We start from the raw sequence: 17,692 nt of genomic DNA, 5'->3' as shown, positions 1-17,692 counted from the left end.
CACACCTGAGACCACAGACAACTTGAGCATGGCAATTAAGCAAATATTGATGCACGATTGGCATTTATTTATAGACATCGCTAGAAATGCTGTTCATTTACATGTACAAATTCTTCACATCTTCGTTAAAGTTGTTCACATAGTTTTGTAACTGGTTCTATGTCCCCCCAAATGTCATAATTGCTCCTATGTATGGGGATTGTCTTTGTAAACCTCGTTATCTAGGTTTCCCCACAAATAAATATAACATGAGGTCAAGTCATGGGAGCATGGTGATAATTTAACAGCAATAAGCCTATTTTCAAGGACTTCTTATTTTATTTATTGAAGCTGCGGAATTATGAGAAGTGTTAAAATCTCGTTGGAAGGCTGCATCTTGACATTTGTAAACACTCAGTTGTTCGAAACATGCGCTTAATATTTGTTGCATATTTATTTGAGAATCAGGCCTTAATTGTGCCATTAAAGAAAATGGACCTTCTTTGAACACTTTCTTTACACCACACAACAAAATTAAAAAAATCGTACTCTTACTTCTCTAGCCAAGTGTTTGTACATAGAGACCCTACGTCTTGGTTTAGTTGGACCGGAATGTACCAGAAAGCCCCGTTTCGGGAAATAAAGAGATACATGCCAGAAACATGAGGATGCCAAACTTGACACTCCATATAAATCCAATTGGCAATTGCAGATTTCATAAGGCTAGTTCTAGTAAATATTTTTTTCCAACTAAATCATTGATACTCATCACACAAAAATACCCATTATTCCAAATTATTGCACTTAATCACTTTAACAACTTAAATAGCACATGACCATTTAATACAGTTGAATGAAAGTGTTGTTTAGCAACCTCTTAAGATAGATTATGAATCACGACTAAACAATCAGTGTGCTCTAAAATAGCTGCCTTATTGCAAGTAATGGCTCTGTTCGCCTGCCTACTGTGCAGGACCTCTTGGCAAAGAGATATCAAAGAAATAATCTCACTATATTTTCGGAAATCACGAAGATGAATCTGTTACTGATAATATTAATGACAGATACGGTACATTTCTGCTACTTATGTTTCAGTGATGATCGCCAATTATATTGATGTAGATTCAACAGGATAGTGCCATTTATCATACTCCGAAGCCAACCATACACATCTTATGCCAAGTTTTTGGTTCTCAATCTGTTCACTATGGCGCCTAAGGATGCGACAGTGAACTGACGCAAGGCATTGTGAAAGCAGTGAAGAGAGAAAATCTGAAAAACTCAGAGGATGAAATCACGTATTAGTCCAGGAATATAACATATTGTCAGCTGCTCAGAATTAATATTTGAGTGATGTCTTCAGATATATGTTATTTCATCTATGTGTCATATATTAATGATATTCATAGGCGGAGAGAGAACTGTTTCCTTGGGGGGGGGAAGCAAAACCATAGAATCCCCATATAACGAGGTTATGGGGGACATCATTTACCTCCTTCCCCCCATTATAGCTTGACTGTGGTACAGTATATCGGAATATGATTGTTTAATAAAGGTATTTTCGAGGGCATGTTTCTTACAGTGTTACATCCACATCCGCAATGTGTCAGACCAAGTTGTATAAGGCTTGAACTGTAGGTTTACTACAAATTATAATAGGGAATAACTTAAAACAATCTCCCTCTTTTTCTCTCTCGTACAGAAACACATGCATACATCAATAAAACTACATAACAGTGCTAACAGAAACTTTTTTATATAAGGTTAACTTCCTGAAGATATCATAATTATGAAATGCAAACTCTAATTATTTTATTTAATCTCGTCTTTAAGTTTACACATTATACCAGGATCATTTTTCTTTTTTCTGCATTGTTGTGCACTATGATATTCATATTTCTCCAAGTGGCGACCTGAACACCTTCAGACTTGTACAGACTGTTACGAAAGAAACATTACAGTGCTTCCATTCCTCAAATGAGGTATAGAAATTCTTATACATTCAGAAATTTAAAATAAATATTATAGTCCAGACACATGATCTGAAGACATTAATTCATCAATTTAAGAACAGAAACTTAATCATAAACAAAAGCAAAAAAGATCTTTTGAATTCAATATTTTCTAACGTTAGTAGAAAAAAAATTCAGACAAGTTTGGGGGGACAGTGCCCCCCATGCCCCCAATAACTCCGCCTATGATGATATTCGAAATTAACTTATGAAATCTATACTATTTTTTGTTGAACTTGTAGTATTAGAATATTTCGGAAAATATATAGACCTATCTGCTTTGGTTATACAATGGAACGTTTAACTATTATGAATAATGTATTCCAGAACGAAATTTTGGATAAATTTATCGCCACACATTTTCTCCAACTTTAATCACAGTTTACTTTTTATTTTAACGCATACTGGTAGTATCCATTTAAAAAAATTAATTAATCATAAGCTCTGGGCAAACTTTATCCATCAATTAGTAATGGAATTTGTAATAGGAGAAAACAAACACCTTGCAAAGTATTACCTATATTATCAGGGATATGTGTATGATCAGATACGTACTTATTATGTAAAGTTGTTGATGCCCTGGGAAAAAAATCGCTGAGCCTTTTTAGTACCGGTATCCTGAATAAGTTTTCTTGACTACCTATTCTTTATGTGTAGAATTTTCTGGAGATGGACAAAATGACCGAGAAGCCATCCGAAATACCATACTTGGTATACGGTACCTTTGAAGCTTTACTGGCGCTCGATAATCATATTTCTTACACTCATCGCTTTTATGGCATCATTGCCGCAGAAAAATACATACAAACATAGCCAAACATACATTCCCACATTTATCAGAGCTTTAAGAAACGTTGATATTTCCTTCTCTCCATGTTAAACCTGAAAAGATGTTCAGCAAATAACCCTCTATTTATCGAAATTCCTCCTGCAAGAAACTTCCAGAGATTTCAACATCTTTCTCAGGCCCAGTAAGCTTTCTTCTGTCCCTTCAGCTACAGATGCCATTATAAATCTGAGGATCCAAATCATACACTGATGTATTCTCTCAGGTGTCCAAAAGGCACAGGAAGTTCTGTTACTACGGAACTTAACTTCAATTTCTCAAACTAACTAGATGCTTGTTTCTTCTTGTCTCCCTTTGCTAGTGTCGTCATCTCTCTCAGGTAATAAAGACCTGAACGTAGCAACACATCCATTCTTCTATGGTCAACCATAATGGACAACAAAGCTTTGACTTGAAGATCAGTGGCGGCTCATACATATTTAATGCATAGTGCCAAAATCAGTGGTATATCCAGGATACCCTAAGGGGGAGGGTAATTCTTTTTCCTACTATAAGCAATAATAATAATAATAATAATAATAATAATAATAATAATAATAATAATAATAATAATAATAATAATAATTAGAGACGAGAATTCCATGCAAATGCATGTTTTTATAGGAACATAGGACATATGTAGCTCATACTTAGTACTTATCCATTTCATTACTTTCCGGTTCCAAATATGTGTACTTTTCCCGTGCATATTTGCATGTTTTCCACTTTTTAGGGATAAAACATGCATAATGCATATTTAGGTAATTTTTAGCTTAATAATGCATATAATATACATTAAATTCAGTTTAAATGCATGTTTTAATGGTTTTGTGTGGACACCTTAGTTTCTCGATTTTATGTCCCATATTTTAGCTTCAGAAATCAGGATTGAAAAAAAAAAGAAAAAACTAAATAACAGAAAAATTAAATAAAATGTTAAGATTTTCTCAATAAGGTGTTAGAGGACCTTTCCCTGGACGGAAGTCCATTTTTACAACACTTTACCGACGACCCTCTATACACTGCGTGTCATAAATTTATTACGTTGGATATTTTGAGAATAGTAAGTAGAGAGGAAATATAGAGGGTTCAAGGAAATTGCCGACAAATAATTTAGGTCAAAAACATCCTCTTTCAGGGAGGATGTAAATTCTCTTCCTTTTCTAGTACTAGTAGCAATTTAGATTCTTCTAAAATTGGAATCACCGTAAAACTGTGTTTGCAGTGTGTGAATGTCGTAAGTTGTTAATGTGCTTGTTTATTCTGTTTGCGCGGGTTAATGTGGTTCTAATATGTTTCCAATTTAAAGATTCCAAAAGTGTACTCTTTGCACAGTGGATTACTGTAAAGGAAAAGATTTTGTTAGATCAGATGAGGATGTCGTATTTTGCGACTGTTGGAGTAAAGAGTAAAGCAATGCTGTTCTGTTTCCGAACATTTTATATAACAATTGTTCTTTGTAAAAAAATCACAAAACTTGTTCAAAATAATTATTAAATTACGATGTCCGTTTTTAAATCGTATCTAGGTAACCGTAAGGTCTATTATAATTTCAGATGAAATGCACTAAAAAATTTCAAGTCGACCAGCATGTCGTATCTGTTTCACATATTGCAAGAATGCAACAAAAGAAATAATCTTCAAAGAATTTCATAGATCCCTCAGTTATGCCCGTGGGAAAGTGAATGTAGCGGCGAAAAACAAATTGGACAGGGTCCTAAATGCTAACCCGGACTGCGGATTCTTTTGTTCAGTGAAGAAGGTTATTGTGGCGAAAACTTGAATGAAGAATTTGACCTGACATTGTCACAAATGTGTTCATTCAAGTTTAAACCCGTAACTTCTTGCAATATAGAGACAAGTGCAGGAACCTCACAGAAACCAATTTAAAAATGTTATTAGGTTTTTAACTGTGCAAAAAAGTGAAGTGAAATAAGACATTTTGAAACAAAAATAAAAGTGCATATTTTAATGTATTTTTCGCTTGATCATGCATATTTCATAGTTTGATAGTACATGAATGCATGCATATTTTGGGATTTTATAGTGCATAAAATTCTCGTCTCTAATAATAATAATAATAATAATAATAATAATAATAATAATAATAATAATAATAATAATAATAATCACTCACCAAAATTTATAAAACTGGAGCACTTGAGCACTTTTGTTGATCAGGTTAATATGCGCGATAGATAAAACCCATTCGCCTATTCTTCTGACTTGAAAATAAATCCATCATTTTTTTGTTGAAGTTGCCTATTTTGCAAACAAAACTCCTCAGATTCATCGTGCCTTCTTAGTGCTAAATCTAGTGCCCCACAAAATCGTATACAATTTATTATTAAATTTAACACATATCTGTTTTTATCAACTTGCTCATTGTGTTTTGCAATCGCGAATTTAACTGATTTTCAGTGTTCGCTTTACCCAGCTTTACTGAAGGCGTTATTCATATTAACCTTTGACTTATGATGTGTTTTTATTTTACCCCATAAGTGTACTAAATATGTCACACCCACTTTTGACCAGCTAAGTTCACCTCCGAACAGAACACACGGGAAAAAGAAGAACGCATTTTTCACATCACATCCACACAACCAGTTGTTTTTTAAATAAATATCTGGGTTGAATTTGCGAGATCTGTTAACTTTAGCACTTTGCTGCTTTCGATGAATATTTAAGTGCGGTGTTGGTCTGCCTAATTCTTTAACACGAAGTTTGTTTTCATGTGTTAATGTTGAAAACTGAGATTTCAATAAAGCGCCAACCGAATTAATATTTTAACAGTACACAACACGATAACACGACCACTATTACGATGACAACCTCACGACTTAACACGTTCACACTACACTTGGTACTGTTGGTAGAAATAATAAAGTGAAAACTTTCTCAAGCAAGTTTTCAAGAAACCGGGAGAGATTTTATTATCTTATTGTTGCAGTCTTCGCTTAGAAACTTGTTCCGACAAAGCGGAAGGATAGACAGAGCGCGAGGTAGTAAGGGATCGGCATAGTAAATGGGGATGTATACAGTTTTACAAGCATTGCAAAAGCCAGAGGCAATTTGTGCCTGGCACATTTCAGATCATGCTTTTAGATGCTGAAAAGGACGAGTGAACATGAAGATTGCGCGCGCTTCCCATTATATTTCTTATGGGATGTAGTGCCTGGCAAAGATCCATCCTCCAAACACTGGTTACAACGTGTTTCACTGCAAAGATCATATTGACGGTAGAGTTTGTATAAGCGTAACTTGTTTCTCTCAGGTTTTGTGCAGAAAATATGAATTCTCCTTTTCCTTCTGTATTCTGGTAGTGCCATGGCACAACGGCACTACCTCTAAAGCCGCCCCTGTTGAAGATCAATACAGAAGAGTCCATATGCCTTTTAATCCTTTTTCGCACAAATCTGCCTTCCCTGTTCATGTCAAATCGTAAAGCAAACCTATTCTTCCATCCTCCAAAATTAATAGGTTAAAACAAAACTCATTTCATTCATTGCCTCATCATTATGCTCTGTCCTACTTCACAATCCTTTTCCCTACCGGTACCTCGAAGTCAAATTAAGAGAGGAAAACAACGGCGAAATCACGACAAAGAAAAGGCAAAGAGTCCATCCGAGTATGTGTGATACTGAAAATAATTTTCACATCTCTTTGCAGATCTGGTTCATCCAAAGATGTCTGCATGGTAGATAACATCAATATTGCGATAAGCTACTCACCTTTCACAACCAGTAATATGACAGTTTGTTAGTTTTCCCTTAAGGGGATTGAACTGTCCACTTGTATTGAGTCTATCAGGTTGCAGTATGTAAAGGTCCACACGTTTGTCACACGGTCGAGGCATTGTTCTGTTATTTGCAAGTGGTGATATGGGTGTGCTGGGAGGAAATTGTTGCTTCGTTTGTGTTTCTAAGGTGCTTCCACCATTTGGCAGTCGTCCATCATCCCGTGTGGAATACTGATCGAAGTTGTTGGTTTCGTAATCATCTGAATAGACGGTACCTGCAGTTAAAGAGAAAGTCATATACATTTTCGAGTGATGGTATTACTGTGATAAATAAGCTGAGGACATTTAGGCATTAAACTCCTGTTTTAGGCACCCTAAATAGGTACTAAAATGTTAAAATAGGCACCAAAAATAGATACTAACAAAATTTTTATTATCTTTTTTTTTAGTTGGTTATTTAACGATGCTGTATCAACTACTAGGTTATTTAGCGTCATGAGATTGGTGACAGTGAAATGGTATTTGGCGAGATGAAGCCGAGGATTTGCCATAGATTACCTGGCATTCACCTTACGGTTGGGGAAAACCTAGGAAAAAATCCAACCAGTTAATCAGCCCAAGCGAGGATCGAACCCATGCCTGAGTGCAACTTCAGACTGGCAGGTAAGCGCCTTAACCGACTCAGCCACGCTGGTGGCTTTTATTATATTATACTAGCTACTTAACTAATTATAATTTAACCCCTTCAGACCTGAATTTATATTACACAAAATTGAAAAAAAAAACTGGTCACATAATCATTCTGGGGATCCAAAATTCCCAAATCAAGTCTTCACAGAAAATCAAAATTTGGGGACAATTTTGACCCCTGGGGCCCCAAAATTCTAAATTTTATTTTTAATTCAGGTATAGAAATGTTTCAAAAATAATATTCTTCATTTCTAGCACATTGAATTTTTCAAAATATTTAAAAGTATCGAAGACATTCCAAAAAAGAAAAAAAGAAACAATGTACACTATAATGTACATCCGGCCTGAAGGGGTTAAGTTATCCTCTGATTCAGGAATCCTGAACCATGTTAAATAGGGGGTTTTATTGTATTTGGAATTGCCAGTTTGTTATTGATCTCAATTTTGTGCAGATAGAATAAAACTGTAGGCCTACTGAAGCTACTTGAACAACTTACTTCCAGTTACATTACAGCTCACTGCTATGTATTTTTCAAGGTTTTCTGGTGTAAATTTATGCCTCGTTTCAGTCAGGATATTTATAAACTGAGAGAATGACCTCTCAACCTCACAAAATGTTATCGGGCAATATTTAAACGAGGTCATTTTCACTGGCATAGCTCTAAAGTCGTGGCTGAAGAAATTCCACAGAAGACATCATTCCCAACCAGGATTCCTTTGCAGAATCCTAGTGAATTTGTCCTGAAGGCTTTGTCCATATCCACGATGATTTCTGTTTGGACATTCTGAATTAATTTTGGGCATTCGCAGTTATACAAAATAGAAAGAATCTCGCCATTCTCTATAAAACACAACCACTTTCCAACATCGCCGAAGAAGAAAAGAAGGAACTCAGCGTGGTGTCACGGCTTCTTTATTCATCACAGGAAGTTGTCATATGTTTCATCATGTGGCCATGAGACTGCACACTAAATGGATGTAGCAAAACATAAAGACTACTACATCGTCTGCTGCCTGTTCCATCGTTTATAACTGGCCTGTTATTCACTGCTGACCAACGAGATATATCGAAGAAAAAAAAAATTAAACAAAAAGTAAAGTTTTTGTCTTTTAAATTGGCACATATCGCAAAACAGACATAAACGGTGAAAATAGGCATTTATAGACACTAACAAATGCCTTTTATTCGTCATAATGTGACCCAAAACGGATTTTTAACTTTGCATGTTCAGCAGTTACAGGAACAAATAGATACTGTACGTCAGGAAATATCCTCAGCTTAATGATAAAGTGTTGGATACTAATAAAATTATATCATACATATAAGTAAAATTAAAAATGTCACCAAATATTATTATGAACAGAACCCTCGTTTGTAGATAAGCATGAATGGGCTAAAGATAAGTGGATCATGCATCATTCCACCTACTCCTCTTGCCTGAGTTAAGGGGACACTATAGTGGAAGAGTGGTGAAAAATTAAGAAAATTCACTTAAAAATTTATTGTGACTATTACTATTTTCATGGTTTTGAGCCAATATGAACTAATATTTTTAAAACTTTGCCGCAATTATATTTAAAAAATGTAATTTCTGAACTATTAGCCCTAATGGCGCAAAAGTTTGTAATAATGATAATGTTGTAGGCATGTTTATGTAGTTTAAAATTCATAAATTTTGTATGAAAATTGTAGAAGTTTTAAACATCACATAAGTGTCCTCTTAAGCCGCTCATGTGTTGTAATAAAAATATATCGACTAATTGTTGTACAGCATGTATCTTAAGTCAGGTAAACAGCAAGATACCAAAATAACGAACTACTTATACTATATTACTCATCATAAATCCTATCTTTGATACTCAGTTATTCTCTTGATTAGCACAGTAATAGAAGTAAACTGCTACCGGTACTGATAACACAAAGAAATAACAATAATAATAATAATAATAATAATAATAATAATAATAATAATAATAATAAAGTGGTGTGATTGCTATGACAGTTCATATACTGGTATTAATAAATTAAGAATCTAAGTGAAGTATAAAAATAACAGAGTTCTTAATCCCTACTTCTATATAAAATAAAAAAAAAATTACTGAGAGAAAAAGTAGCAGCAGCACCATGACCATGACCACTGCCACCGCCCTGCCACCAACACCAACACTACTACTTTTTAATGAGTAATCGAATGAAAGTCACCCTTAATTCGTCTATCAGACCATTAATATCATTATAAAAATACTCTTGGCTCTTATAACAAGAATTCATGGTTATTCTGCATTAAACTCAACATATACAAAGCAACTAAATGCCACATTTTATTTATTTTTTGTGATGAAACAATTGTAAGCTGCAATAAGGAATTGAATCGTACCAGTATAAAAAAATATTGAAATGAAAATGACAGTTTTAAATATATGCCTATCTAAATCCTCTACACAAATGTGGTAAAACGTGTTAGTAATGCAGAGAAAAAAAATCATATTTATTAATGTAATTAGTTCTTTTCTTTCATACCGTGTCTTTAGCATAATTAACCGGACAAATATGATGCTCCTGATAACACTGAAGATACCTATATACTGTCACAGTCGTTTACTTGTTACTTCTATATAGCGGAGGGAAAATTTGCAAAGACATGGCAAAGAAATAATATTCAGAAACTTGTGACACACTATGGCCTCAGTGCGAATTGTGATTATCAGGGAACGGATTTATATGGACTAAAAATATATGAAATATGTAAATATATATGTAGTTATTTTTACCAAAATATGGAATTAAATATGGATTTTTACCAAAATATGGAATTAAATATGGACTTAAAATTATAAAAAAATGACTATGTACGTTAAATATTGGTACATTTTAATCAAACTAAACAAAAAATATAATGGACGTACCTTATCTTCCAATGTAGTTTCAACAAAACACAATTTTTATTGTCTGTTACCATAACAATAGGTTACAAACATTTCTTTCAAGTGCTGAAAAGTGAATCTTCTTCTATTGTCTCTGAGGATAGATTTATACTGACTAAAAGAGCGTTCGACGTCACAAGAAGTAACTGGTACATAATTCAATTTCACAATGTCTGCTGGGGATAAGTCCAAGTTAATCTTCACTGTTGATTCACCACTCATCACAGCAACAACCTTTTGTAGTTCTTCATATCCAGGGTTTTTTGAAAGTACAGTGTCCACCTTAGCTCTTACTGCATCTGCAACTTTACCTCTACCACGATTCAGTTGTTCCACAGTACTATTTATAATTTCAAAACTTTCAGATAGTGAAAGGTGCCTATTTTGGAGACTTTTGAGCGTTTTTATGATGCATGAAAATGTATGCTGAATGTGAGCTAAGTCATTCTTCACACTTATGTCACAGGTAACTGTTTTCGCAGTATCAATTGAGACTGCATCTTCAGAGTCCAATGCAAGGAGAACATTGTTAATAGAGTCTATATGTTCGGCATAATATTCAACTGCTTCTAGCCATGTACCCCATCTAGTTAAAATTGGCTTTGGTGGCAATGGAATTTCAGGGTACATTTCTTTCAACACGTTAACTCTACTGGGAGCTTTGAGAAATACTTTTTTCACTGATGAAATCAACAAATCTACTTTAGGGAAATTGTCTCTGACCACTTCTGCCACACGATGAAATGCATGCGCCACACAAGTAAAATGAGTCAATTTAGGATATACAACAGATAATGCTTGTCCAGCTTTGACCATATAAGGGGCAGCATCGCTAATAAAGAATAACACATTATCGTACATAATACCCTTTGGCCACAGGATACCCATAGCTTCGTTGAACAGTTTAACTATAGTTTTGTTATTGCACTTTTCTAGAACATCACAATGTAAAAGAATTCGTTCAGAATATTGTTCACTTAACAAACCGATAACTACATTACCAACAAGTCTACCTTCTTTGTCGGGAGTCTCATCAATGGAAACCCAAATTGAACTATCTTTAATTTCATCTCTTATCTTCTGTATTGTCTCATCGTAGATGGATGGAGCATACGTCTTCCTAAGTGTTGACTCATCCGGGATTGTATGTTGAGTATATTTTTCAAGGAATTCCCTGAAGACCTTATTCTTTAGTTTGTAGAGAGGAATATCAGCAGAGATGAGAGAACGGCACAGGTCGATGTTAAACTCAGATCTTACATTCGATGTTGTTGGTTGTGTTAAAAACAATTGTCTCTGCTTGGAATTTAGTTGTTTGTTGGCCTGATGTTTACTAGTTGTAATGTGTTGTTGCACCAGGAACTTTTGTGTAGATGATACTGCACACTGACACAAATTACAAAATAATATTTTATTGTCAGTTGATAAACCATCTTCTTTAAATTCTGAAATGTAACTTGTTAGTTTTGATTTTAAATTGACTGAATGACGTACTTTTGGCATATTTACCGTCTTTATAGTATGATTTACAAAACTGAACCTATGTGTACTCTGACTGGCATTTAACTGTTGAGCTGCACAACTGAAGTCTGTTAAAAATTTTAAATTAAATTAATACAGTTTTGTAACTTACTTTCCCATTGTTGATAGGACTGCTAATTTTCAAATAACTCTGATGTTAAAGGGATTACTGAACATGTGTTTAAATCTCTATTGTTGAAATGTATTTTTAAAAGTTAATGGAATTTTGTTTTGTTTTATTGTTAAACCTAATATAATATGGACTGTTTTATGTGAAATATGGAAAATATATGGAAATTAACGAAAATATGTACTAAACTCTAAAATATGGAAAAATATGGAAAATAAAAGTAGGATTTTTCAACCCTACACATTGTGAAACATAAAGATAATGCAAAATATAAATTATATTAGCTTTATAAGTAAATATGTATTTACATATAAATCCTTTCCCTGGTGATTATGTAAGAAAATAGGATAGGATGTGCAGTGATAATATGATTAAGTTTTAGATTCTTCCCTTTATTAATTTCTTAAGAAAATACAATTCTTTGTCTATTATAAATCTCCTTTTTTCTCACTCCGATTTGCAGCCAAGAATTATAAATTCAGTTTTATTATATACCCAAAGAAATTAAACTGCGGAATTCGTGACCTTCCCTGCAATCTAAAGTAATAGGCATATATATATATATATATATATATATATATATATATTAAATGTACGTACTTACCGTCATCGTTAGCCAGAACCCAACTAGGAATCAGACTTGTCTGTACAGCAAGCCAGAGCAGTGGACTGTAAGCCCAATGAAGAAGCCATCTGAATGACTGCAGTGGCTGTAACAATAAAATTACATTGTAACAGATTTTGTGACTATATTAACCAAATTTTTTATCTCTCACCAGATGATAATGATAGCGCCTAAATAATCATACTGATTCAAAACCCGATGACAATAGATAGTAATATTAAGCATTTTGTTACGAATATTTCATTTCATATTAAAATGTTTGATTAACATATGAAATATGTTTATAATTACAGCACTTTAGTTAAAATACTAAATTTTTAGTTCACTTATGATTAATCTTCCAATATAGGCTTTCATGGCCGGCGCCAATGGGGTGAGAGTTATCTGGGCTAATAGGCCATGGTCTACAGCTGCGGTGGATATTATCAGTGGCGAGGCACTCCAGGGCTTAGGGATCTCCTCAGCGTGCCAAGGACAACTGGTGCTAAGACTGAATGAATGAATGAAAGGGAGAGAGAAATGGTTGGAGAAACTTTAAAGGTACGTGATAACACGTCCTTGCAAGGGAGTTGGGACTGTGAAAACTGAATGTGTGAACTCCAATCCTCTTGGCCACTTACCTCATTTCAGGTTTCACTGCTACACTGAAGGAGCTCCAGAAAATTTTGAAGGGGAAAACCGAACATTTCGACGTAACCTGTTAGCTACAACATATGGGGAAGGAACGGAGAAGCATAACGAGCTGATGCAGGGTCGGAACAAGAAACTCCGAAAGGTGTAAGTTTGCACATTGAAAGTGCAGTGCAAGTGGATTCGAGTAAACTCGCTCGTGTAACAGGTGAAGTGTTTGAAACCTAGGCAAGACCTCCTGGAGTTGTAAATCTGCATATTGAGAGGTGTGTCCTTTAGAATGCAAGTCGAGTCGAGTCACCTCGCTCGTGTAACTGAGTAATAAATGTAGAATGTAAATTTCGAAAAATACAGGGATCTTTAAGGAGAGGAGGGATGTAGGTCCGTGGCCCATTTATTTTAGGGCTCATCCCGAGATTTGTCTTAATGCCTTAGGAAAACCACGGAAAAACCTGAGGCAGGATGAGTTGTCTCGCATTAAGAGACGACTGAATGAATGAAGAGAGAGGAAAATGGGAGAGAAACTTTAAAGGTTCGCGAAAACACGACCTTTGTAAGAGAGTTGGGGCTGTGAAAACTGAATATGTGAGCTCCAAGCCTGTTGGACACTTGCCACTTCGAAGTTCACTGTTCCACTGAAGGAGCTCTAGAACATTTTGAATGGGAAAACCGAAAATTCGGACGTAACCAACTAGCTACAACTTACAGGGGAGGGGGGAGCAGCATAACGAGCGGACTGCAGGGTTGGAAGAAGAAATGCCGGAAAGTGTAAGTTTGCAAATTGAAGGTTACTTAGTTCTTTCACAGTGAAAGTGGATTCGAGTAAACTCTCTCGTGTAACAGGTGAGGTGTTTGAAGGCTGCACATTGAAAGGTGTGTCATTTCGCAATGCGAGTGACCTCGCTTATATAATTGGGTAATAAATGTCGAATGTAAATTTGGAAATATACCGGAATCTTTATGAAGGGGGAATGTAAATCCGTGGCCCATTTATTTTAGGGCTCATCCCGACATATTCTGTCTTATTGCCTAAGGAAAACCACGGAAAAACTTTAGTCAGGATGAGTTGTCTCGTATTAAGAGACTAGTCAATTGGCTCTTAGGTGTGGAGTGAATATATTACTGTTGCAAGGTGAGTTATCTCAGTTTAGGGGACTAGTCAATTGGATCTTCTAAACATGTCCTTGCAAGGGAGTTGGGGCTGTGAAAAACTGAATATGTGAGGTTCAAGCCTGTTGGTCACTTGTCTTACTTCGGGTTTCGCTGCTTCACTGAAGGAGCTCTAGAAAATTTCGAGGGAGAAAGCCGAAAATGGACGTGACTTATTAGCTACAACATATGGGGGAGAGAAAGGGGGGAGAAGCAAAACAAGCTGACCAAGAGGGGATAGAAGTGCAATGAACTGACTAAGAGGTGAAGTGGTCGAATTCTAGACAACAAAACGGTAATAGCAAATCTGGCTGTTTGATGATTCGAATGTGTAGGATTTAATCATTGGAATGGTAGTAACCAAATGACTCGTTGATGATTTTTCTCAGATCAGGAGACTAGCCAATTGGCTCTTTGATGACTCAATCGAGCTATAAAAGGACCAATTAGATTCTATTATAGCCCGAGTTAGATATGAATAATTATTAATTTTGAGCCGTTACCATGGTCTGGGGAAGTGAATGCAGGTCCATGGCCCATTTCTTTTAGGGCTCATCCCGACATATTTTGTCGTAGGGCCTTAGGAAAACCACGGAAAAACCTCAGGCAGGATGAGTTGTCCTGCGACTGATTAAGAGGTGAAGTGGTCGAAGTCTAGGCAACGAAACAGTAATAGCCAATTTGGCTGTTTGATGATTCGAATGTGTAGGATTTAATCATCAGAATGGTAATAGCCAATTGGCTCTTTGATGACTTTTCTTAGATCAGGAGACTAAACAATTAACTCTTTGATGACTCTATCGATCTGTAAAAGGGAACGATTAGATTCTATTATCACCCGAGTTAGAAGTGAATAATTATTAATTTTGAGAAAAAAAGGGTCAATGATTGAATGGAGAGGGAAATGAGAGGAGAAACTTTAAAGGTACGTGAAAACACGTTCTTTCTAGGGAGTGGGGCTGTGAAAAACTGAATATGTGAGCTCCAAGCCTGTTGGTCACTTATCACTTCGGATTTCGCTGCTCCATTGAAGGAGCTTTAGAAAATTTCGAGGGGGAAAGCCGAAAATGGATGTAACTTATTAGCTACAACATAGGGGGGAGGGAAGGTGGGAGAAGCACAGCGAGCTGACCAAGAGGAGATAGAAGGTGAAGTGGTCGAAGTCTAAGCAACGAAATGGTAATAGCCAATTTGGCTGTTTGATAATTCGAATGCCTAGGATTAAATCATCGGAACAGTAATACCCAATTGGCTCTTTGATGATTTTTCTCAGATCAGGAGATTAGCCAATTGGCTCTTTGATGACTCCATCAATCTGTATAAGGGAACGATTAGATTTTATTATAATCCGAGTTAGATGTGCTTAATTATTAATTTTGAACCGTTTTCATGTCATCATTTACAGGGGGGGAATGGGTGTGGCCTGCTGTTGACAGTGCGGTTCTCCCGGGGGTTTCAATGTTTTCGTTGCTGACCGCGGTGTTGAACTATTATGAGTGGGTGGGTTTCGTGTTTGTGTTTCTAAGTGCAGAATACCAAACCTTATTTAGTTTCAAAACCTCTTCTTTACGGTTGATATTGTTTCTATGTTTATCGATGGCCTCACTGTGTAGTCTGGCGTGAAAGTGTGAGGTACTGGTCAGGATGTCAGTATCCTCAAAACGAATGTCGCGTTCGCCTTCCTGAAACACATATTCTGCTACTGCCGATTTGTCTATGTGACTCAACAGACAGTTTCTTCTATGTTCTGTGATACGGGTCTTGATGCTACGTTGTGTCATGCCGATGTACACTGCAAGAGATCCTATATGCTCCGGTAGCCAACAGTGACTCATGTGTGTCCTTTGCTTACCGTAACAGATTGTGGGTCTGTTTGGTTGGCAAAAACACTTTTTCCACGTTCTGGCATTTGAAGATCTTGCTAATGAAATCTGTGACGTTTCTGACGTATGGTAGGAAAGCTGTTCCTCTCTTGTGATTTGACCTTGGCTTGGGATGGACCGTATCTCTCTTTTACTGGTTTAAGAACCTCTTGATTTCCTATGAGGAATACCCATTGGCCTCCAGTGTGGAAGTGGGATGATTTATTTATTGCTGTAGTTACTGTGGCTCAGAAATATGTTTTGTCTGATGAATAACAGTTTTCATTATTGTTTGCTTCTTGTCAGGATGGTGGGTTGGAATCTTTATGTAGATATCAGTCTGTGTGTATAGGTTTCCTGAAGACTCTGTGACCTCTGTCCGTATTTCTGCACATCAGTACGTCTAGAAAAGGCAGTATAGTTCATCCTTTTGTATCTTCATGGTGAACTGAATTTGAGGATGGAAGTTGTTCAGATGGTTGAGAAAGTTTTTGAGTGTTTGTTCACCATGGTTCCAAATAACGAACGTGTCGTCTACATATCTCAACCAGCAGGACAGTTTTAGTGCAGATGAATTCAAGGTTGCCTCTTCAAAGAACTTCATGTAATAATTGGCTATTACCGAGCTGACAGGACTCCTCATGGCCATTCCGTCTGTTTACTCGTAAAAATCCTGGTTCCACTGAAAATATGTAGTTCCCAACACATGGCGGAACAAAGCTATATTGTCCTCAGGAAAGATGCTGTTGAGGTTTTCCATGGTATCGTTGACTAGAACTCTGGTGAACAGTGACACCACATCGAAGCTGACAAGGAGATAGATCTTCAGAACTAATTGCTGGAGTCTTCATTTTTTGTACGAACAGTATGTAGGAGTTAGTCTTACCTAAATGCGGTTTCAGGAGTTTGGTGAGGTATTTGGCCACTGTATACCTATAGTGTTGGCGATGGGACGGAGTGGTATCTCAGGTTTTAAAATCTTGGGTAGACCATATAATCTGAGATGTAGAGCTTCGGATTTCCTGATCTTATGCTGTATGTTTACCAGGATAGACGACTTCTTGAGGAGAAGACTGGTCCTCCTCAGGATTCCAGCTGTCGGATCCCGAGGAAGTTTCTTGTAAGTGTCTGGGTCTAGAAGGTCTCTCACTTTCTGCTCATAAATTCTGACGTTCAGGATCACTGTTGCATTTCTTTTGTCAACCACTAGGACTGTGATGTTCTTCTTCACATTGAGTGTTTTCACAAAATATCTGTCCTTGCCAGGCAAATTGTTCTTGGGAATGCGCATGTAGACGTACCACATCGGATCTCCTCTGCTACGTCAGCCATTAGACATCTTATCCCTGATTCGACGTTAGCAATTATATATTCGATCGAGAGACATTGTGTAGTAATTGCGAAACCTTGGACATGAAGTCGAAGGTCGATGGCGACTTTTTATTCTTTGAGTAGTTATGGAACTTCTTCCTGAGCCCAGTGAAACATATTAAAGATATTTTTATTAATTTGTCTTACAGAATAATATCTGTAATATTGACAATTAATATTTGAGGAGAAAAAAAATTAATTGTCAATATTACAGATATTATTCTGTAGGACAA

General features: G+C 36.1%; 1 protein-coding gene across 3 annotated transcripts in view; it reads right to left on the bottom strand.

The window, feature by feature from the left end:
* Window positions 1–17,692, bottom strand: part of stol (voltage-dependent calcium channel subunit stolid) — a 1,833,618-nt gene that overhangs the window by 31,063 nt on the left and 1,784,863 nt on the right. For all 3 annotated transcript variants that reach the window (XM_069828334.1, XM_069828336.1, XM_069828335.1), the window contains 2 exons: window positions 12,427–12,532; window positions 6,549–6,831 (listed from right to left, as the gene is read on the bottom strand). In XM_069828334.1, the coding sequence (XP_069684435.1) occupies window positions 6,549–6,831; window positions 12,427–12,532 (389 nt within the window). The remainder of the gene's footprint in view (window positions 1–6,548; window positions 6,832–12,426; window positions 12,533–17,692) is intronic.

This window comes from Periplaneta americana, chromosome 6 (assembly GCF_040183065.1).
Source record: "Periplaneta americana isolate PAMFEO1 chromosome 6, P.americana_PAMFEO1_priV1, whole genome shotgun sequence".
Classification (NCBI taxonomy): domain Eukaryota; kingdom Metazoa; phylum Arthropoda; class Insecta; order Blattodea; family Blattidae; genus Periplaneta; species Periplaneta americana.
The sequence above is the reverse complement of the archived record's forward strand: the minus strand, read 5'-3'. Positions and strand labels throughout refer to the sequence as shown.